Genomic DNA, 7,328 nt, shown 5'->3' with positions numbered 1-7,328 from the left:
TGTAATTGGAAAGGAAGAAGACGATAAAGAGAGATAAGGAAAGGGAGAAATAATATTAAATAGTAAATAAATTAAATTAAGATTTTATTTGATATTGAAGCTTGATCAATTAAAGAAAACTTTTAAGTTTAGTTTAGCATTGTCTTTTAAAAATGTTTTTGTGTCATAACTATTACTAACAGATAATTTTTGGAATCACAAGTGTTTTTGAAAACATTTTGAACCCAAAATAAAATTAATTCTTTTCAGATTTTACCTTTGACAAAAACTTTTAGGCCCTTATAAAGTATTTTATATAATATTTATATTAACTATATAATTACTTTCTTATTTAAAATTTATTTAAAATATATAATATTATATATTTAAGTTTTTATTGATTATATTTAATATTTAAAATATAGTTTATATATTAAAATATTAATAATAAATTATGATAAATATAGTTTATATTCTTATTAAAGAATTATAATTTTAATTAATTTTAATATTATTTAAATACATATATTTTACTTTATAACACATCCATAAAATATATAGGTATTTGGTTTGAAAAAGAATTAACTACCTGACAATCGAAGACATAATATACTTCCTTCTTTTGTCTGAAAATCTAGGATGCCCCGGAAAAGACCAAAACGCCCACCTTAAACCTCCAACTTTAGACTTTTCGTAATTTAAATAAAAGAATAACATTAACTCCATCCATTTAGTCTTTGATATACCAACATAAAATCTCAAAATAAAGAAAAATTAAAGGCAAAAGTTTCCATCGTTTTCTCATCCTCCAAACAGGCCCTGACTTGTCCCACTGAGTAATGGAGGGAAACGGTAGCAGAGCCGATGCCAAACTCCTTCTAGGAATCGCTAAGAAGCTTCTCCAAGGCCGTCATTTCAAAGCCTCAAGAGATGTCGCAGTCCTCGCCCAACAAACCGATCCCCTCTTGGAAGGGCCAGATCAGATCCTAGCCGTCATCGACGTCGTTGTCGCCGACGTAAAAAGAATTAACGACCAACACGATTGGTACTCCATCTTACAAATCGATTGCCGTTCCCAAGACAACGATCTCATCGAGAAACAGTATCATCGCCTAACTCTCCTTCTTGATCCCGAGCAAAATAAGTTCCCTTTCGCCGATGATGCGTTTAAGCTCGTATCCGACGCATGGTCTATTTTGTCTAACAGCTCGAAAAAATCGGTTTACGACAAAGAATTTGACTCCTGTACGAGAATTGATTTAAGCACCGCCGGCGATCGTTCGTATCATGCCGGGGAATCAACTGTCAGGGGAGAACCGCAAAATCAGGAACGCATGCAGAATTTGGAATTGCGAAAGGAGAATCAAAGGCCAAGAATGTCAACATTTTGGACAGCGTGTCCCTACTGTTATATGTTGTTTGAGTATCCTAGGATTTACGAAGGTTGTTGTTTAAGGTGCCAGAATTGCGACAGAGCTTTTCATGGTGTTCTCATTCAGACTTTGCCGCCGTTGATTCCCGAGAAAGAAGCTTATTATTGTACCTGGGCGTTTTTTCCGTTATTGTCCGGTGGTCAGGAGACTGAAGTTGAACCTCCTCCGGGGTTTCCAGATAAGCGGCGAGGGAGTGAAAGAAATGATGGACGGGAGAGTGAAGTTAAAGCTCCTCCAGGGTTTCCAGAAAAGCGGCGAGGGGCTCAAAGAAATGGAGGTACTATGGCCTTGCCACCACCAGCTTCTGCTCCGACGACCACCATGAAGAAGGCTACCGAAAGCATCGATAATGTGGCAGGGATTTCGGGTGGGAATGTGTCCGATTTTGCCCCAAGGAAGAGAGGGAAGCCGAGGATGAATCCTCTCTGAGGTTTCGTAGGTAATGGATTATGGTTTTTTGGGTTTGGTTTATAGGCAACCTAACCATAATGCAGGAGTTCTTGCGGTGGAGACAGCCGATTTTGATGAAGGGGGAAGAAAGGATAATGCTGAGGCTGCAACTCCGATGTATATGGGGGAGATTTTGTAGGTATTGTTGTAGTTGTTGATAGCTGTTTTCTTTGTAGATGTTAGATTGCTATCATTTACTGGCTAGAACATATGTGTGATTATGTAACGATATGATATGTATATATGCAATGTCTCAGGTCAGCAAGTTCTTTCACCATTGTTTGAGCAATTTTTACTTGTTGGCATTTTAACTTCTTGCGAATCGAAATGTTGGTTCATTCCATGTTTCATGGCTTAAATTACATAGTTGTTTGATGCATCATTCTGTGATGCACATTACAAATGGCAAATGAAATTTTAATGGTAATAGCAGTGCTTGAATAGTCAAGGAGCTTGTTACTTCAAAGAAAACATGTTGAGAAAGATAAACGTTTCTGAATAATTTTTTCTGCAATTCTATAATCTTCTATTGCTTCAAAGTGCAGCCTGCAGCTTTTGAGTTGTATTCTCCCTAAAGCAGTGCGCCTTAAACAAGTCTGCCTTGGAGCAACACCCCTGGAGATGCTCTCTCCCAAAGCTGTCTGCCTTCCCTAAATGAATCATGATCTTCTCCCAGCGTAAGTTTGGTCCGTGTCTATGCTAGGATTAGTTTGGCTCTAGACATGCAAGAATGAACGCATGTGAAGCTCGAACCCCGTATTAGTAACATCATCAATGTGTTCCAGCTTCTTGCAGCAATATGTGAGCAGGGAGCATCAACAATAACCAAACCTTTTTCCGTAACACTTCCAGCATGTAAATATATGTGATTGGATCTCCAAAAATACAGGAGCTTGGCTAAAACTTGTAACCTCTAGTATTGTGGGGAAGAAACGGGGGGAACAAAATGGAAAGCAACATGTGAAGCGAAAATGGGCACAACATCACCTATGTCGGGTACGTAGCTTTACAGATTCTGAACCATGTCGTTAAAGCCGCTAAACAATAATTAACACAACTTTGAAAAGAAAAATCAAAGGGGCTCACATTAATCTTCAACTTTGATCACATTCACGTCTTACTCGATTTTAGTTACTGAAATTAGTTAATTAACAATTTTCTTGCTTTTTAATATTTTCCTTTGCCTCATGCTAAAGTTATAATCCCATGCTTTGGACTAAAGCCTTTGCTATAAAATTTCATTTCACAATCCTTAATTTATAATGTACTTCATCTCCTATTATATATATATAATTAATATTAGGTACATCTATACAAGATCAATGATTCTCAAAAGAAAGGAAGAAAAATAAGACACATATTGTCACTCTAGATATGCTAGTCTCAAAAGTTGGCACTTTTGTGAAATTAAAATTTTATTTCTATAGTTAGATTGGGAATAAGAGGGAAAGATAAGAATATGATTTCTTTGTTTTGTTTAATGTTACTATGAGCCTTCGAACTTTTTTAATAATTAAGTATCTTCAAACATTTTGCACCTCTAAACTAATAAAATGGTCAAATGGACTCTTTAATTGACATTGATGATTAGTGTTTAATGACATAATGTGACCGTTAATAATGCCACATTTTCATTGATTGATGATGTGATATAATAAATCTGAACAAATGGTTGATTATGCCACATTTTCATTGATTGATGACATGATATAATAAATCTGAAGAAATGGTTGATTAGGTTCATTTAATTTGATGAAATTCATTCTAGAATTATAAAAAAATATATAAAAGAATTTTTAAAAAAGTATTAAATTTTATAAAATGATTAGAAATTAATTAAAATTTTATAAAATAATTTATCAAAACCCCAAAAATAATTAGAAAAACCACTTATAAAAATGGTTAGAAATTAATTAACCACCATAAAATTTGATAATAAAAAAAAGTTGAGACAAGATTTTATCTAATGTTAACCTGCAGTAAAGCTATGGGTCAGGCTGGAATTCAATTCTTCCAGATTTCACATTAAGTACTGTTTATTTCTATTATTATGATTTTATATTACATGTATTAAATTTCTTATTTTTTGTTATACTTAGACGCGTGATACAGGAAAGAAAATAGCAACAGCTCAACCAATCTACGTTGAGTTTTTACATTTCCTGTATATGTTTTTAGAATATGACTTCAACAGCTGTAATTGTTCTTAACTTTTCAATCTTTCTTTTACTGTGATCAAATTGATGCCGTACTATATTTTAATATTTTAAAAATATAAAATATGAAAATAGTTAAAATGAGAAACATATACTATTAACAATAAAGATATTAAGAGTAATATAATGCATTCTAAGATAATATTTATATACTTTTTTAATAAAATTTTATGGTTTTTAATTCATTTCTAATAATTTTTATAAATATTTTTCTAAATTTTTATGGTTTTAATAGATTTTTATTTTAATTAACTTATAATAATTTTTTATAAATCTTAATCGTTTTAAAATATTTTTTTATATTTTTTTATGCTTTTTATAATTCTAGAATGAATTTTGACAAATTAATGTCCAGATTCAATTGAATCTAGACAACTATATGTCTAAATTCATTTGGCGATGTCGGCAAATAGTGATGATGTGGCACTGCGATTGTAGGCATCTCGGAGAGTGCCGACAACTAATTGGAGGATGATTCAAATGTGGCTCTAAGGAACACATGTTGAGGGATTGTTTGAAGAGAGTTGAGGTTTCGCAGACTCAGAGTTCTGCACCTACGCTTGTGCCTGCTAGAGGTCATGGCCGAGGTAGAGGTGGTAATGAAAGACAAGTTGGGTAGTGGGTTGTTGCTGGAAGACCAACTCGAGTATATGCTGTTAGGGAGCCACAAGATCAGGATTCAATCGACGAGATTGCGGGTATTTTATTTTTTATTTTTGCCTTGTAATCAATCCCTTATTCTTGTTGGTAGATCTAGGTCATACACTTTTGTAAATTTTGAGCGTTTTAGCTAATAAGTGGAGGATCTCGATAGAGACCATTAAATTAGGAACAACGGTTATGAGTTCTTCAAACAAAAGTGTCGTAGTGAATAGAGGAAACTGTTAGTGAAGTTACCAAAGGACAATCCGTGGCGGTGAATAGGATCTTCAAGAAAAGTTGTAGGAAGTTAAAGAGAATAGGAATCAGAGTTGCGCAACGGTAGCGTAGTGGTTGGTTTAAAATAAGAAATAACATATTTTGTGATTAAGCAATGACATGCCAGCAGGAAAGTTTCGAGAACGAAATTCTTTTTAAAGGGAGAGAGTTGTCATATCCCAAAATCTGGCCTAATAGTTCCGGGTCAGTAAACCGGGAGTTGAGTCAGGTATCGAAAATTAAGGTCGTAAGTGGGTAATTAAAGAATTAAAGTTACATATTTGAGTTTTTATTTTATTAACTAGCTTAAAATGAAATCTAATTTTGAGGTTTAATTTGAAAAAAAATAGATTTTAATTAAATCAGAACCTAGTTGGAAAATGGAAGAAATGGAGTGGCCAAAAGGGCAAAATGCCCAATTTTTTAAATTAGTCTCCTACAAGGAGAACACCCACCATCTTCCCCTTCTAATCAAAAACCCTAGATCATTAAAAAGTTTTCCACAACCTAAAATTAGAGAGTTCTTTCAAAATCAATTAATTCCTTCATATTTACTAACTTCTCAAACCCCAAAATAACCCCCAATCTCAAACAAAAATCGCGTTTTCTTTCCCAAATTTGTTATTGTTCTTCTTGAGTTCAAATCCCGAATTAGAGTTGTAGGTCATTGTTTTCATCAAATTAAGGTAATATTCTAATTTTTTAGGGTTAAACAAAGAGTGTTGTTAATTCAAATTGAGTTTCAAACAATTCTATTTAGGTTTGATGTTTTTAAAGTAAGCTTGGATTCAAAAATAGAAAATCTCGTAATATTGAGTAAATATGTGTTTACAACGTGATTTTTTATTCATTCTAACCTAATTAGAAGGTATTTCACTTCAATTTGATAGTTTATAACCGAATTTTTAAGAATCAAGCATTTTCCCCTTTTTCATGTTCTTGAAAACTTGAATTTTCTATAAATTTTAGAACCACAAATTTAGGAGAAATTAATGGTTTAAAAATGAAATTAAATTATATTTAGGATATTTGAAATCAAAATTGAAGATTAAAAACAAGATTAGAATGTCGAATTTTCAATTTCGGCAAAACTAGCTAATTTTCGGTAGTGAGAAGGAGAGGCTTGAATTGTATTTTCCTTACTGTTTGGTTGTGTTCAAGGTTTTATTTTACAAGTTTGGAATGTGTTTGTTGTATGTGTAAAGTGTCGAATCAATCGGGAGACTCTACGAGCAATTCTAAAGGCAAGGAAAAGCTTGATTGAGATTTCGGCTAGTAATCGGAAGCATGAACAGTGAGTGTTCCAAAGTTGTTGTTGATATGTGTGATTCTATAGTGTTAATCTATAGCTTAGGAATAGCCTAAACCCCTATCCTAAGTTCCGAGTGTAAGCCTTCTTTATACGTTTTTGCCTTCTTGTGAAATTTTTCCTAATATATGTCGAGTTGTGGAATATGAGGCTATTATGACAGGTAATGTGTGAATATTTGGATGTGATAAATTGATTTTAATGCTCATATATGTGGTTTGATATGTAATGGCTTAATGAGCATTATTGTGTCAATTAAAGTACAATTAAATGTAAATTCAATAAGCATGCATTGTGTACAAGTTTGTGATGAAATTGATGAATATGAATATAGATGATGTGTATTAAATAAGTAATTAAAAATGTGTAATTGTGGATATTTTGGCCTTATGATCTTGAAACCATTAGATATAGTTGACATACCATAGGATTGTAAGTACTCACCTTTGTGTTTTGTGATTTGGGCATTGAGGCCCCGAGACAGGTTGGAGAGATAAAGGAATGTTGATCTAAGCTCCATTCATTGAGACATGTTGGTGTGTTGGAAAGTGTTTAGATTTATACTACACTTATGTGACATGTTAGACTCTTTCAGTCATTAGTGTGATGGAGATCTGTTTATCCAATATGTGGTGATAGAGTCCACTTTTATGTTTCATAATCTTAAGCTGTCAAACTATCATTATCTGAATTATGTATATATATGAGATATGTTGTGTGTAAATACATGAGAGTATATAAGCTAGACTTGTGAGATAATGGCGTATGAATATGTTATTTTGACTTTATGAAAATATGGTTATGAATGTGTCTTAGTATGCTCTTGCTTAATTGATGATGTTGTGTATGTTTTGTGGTAATTCTGAACATTCACTGAGCTTATTTAAGCTCACACAGTCCACATTAAAATCTTGCAGGTAGATAGCTCTTCTGGTGTGACTGGAACAGCCAAGAAAGTGATCTAAGAAAGGAAATAACCTTCGTGTAGGTGGATTTCTAATGTTTTTGGACACTTTGAATAAA

At 33.0% G+C, this 7,328-nt stretch overlaps 1 protein-coding gene across 3 annotated transcripts; it reads left to right on the top strand.

The window, feature by feature from the left end:
* The first annotated feature begins 705 nt into the window (after window positions 1-705).
* Window positions 706-2,731, top strand: LOC105797258 (uncharacterized). Of its 3 annotated transcripts, none has more exons than XM_052628139.1 (3): window positions 706-1,997; window positions 2,408-2,539; window positions 2,648-2,731. In XM_052628139.1, the coding sequence occupies exon 1, from the start codon at window positions 819-821 to the stop codon at window positions 1,839-1,841; it is 1,023 nt and encodes a 340-aa protein (XP_052484099.1). In that variant the 5' UTR covers window positions 706-818; the 3' UTR covers window positions 1,842-1,997; window positions 2,408-2,539; window positions 2,648-2,731. The 3 variants fall into 3 exon arrangements, with proteins under 3 accessions (XP_052484099.1, XP_012482661.1, XP_052484100.1); XM_012627207.2 differs by having other exon boundaries at window positions 706-2,001; XM_052628140.1 differs by having other exon boundaries at window positions 706-2,001; window positions 2,408-2,548.
* The last annotated feature ends 4,597 nt before the right edge of the window (window positions 2,732-7,328 follow it).

The sequence above is a fragment of the Gossypium raimondii genome, chromosome 3 (assembly GCF_025698545.1).
Source record: "Gossypium raimondii isolate GPD5lz chromosome 3, ASM2569854v1, whole genome shotgun sequence".
NCBI lineage: Eukaryota > Viridiplantae > Streptophyta > Magnoliopsida > Malvales > Malvaceae > Gossypium > Gossypium raimondii.
This window is presented reverse-complemented; position numbering and strand designations above follow the sequence as displayed.

Excerpts from the sequence above, each read along its gene's own strand:
- LOC105797258 (XM_052628139.1), top strand. The coding sequence starts at position 819 with ATGGAGGGAAACGGTAGCAGAGCCGATGCCAAACTCCTTCTAGGAATC.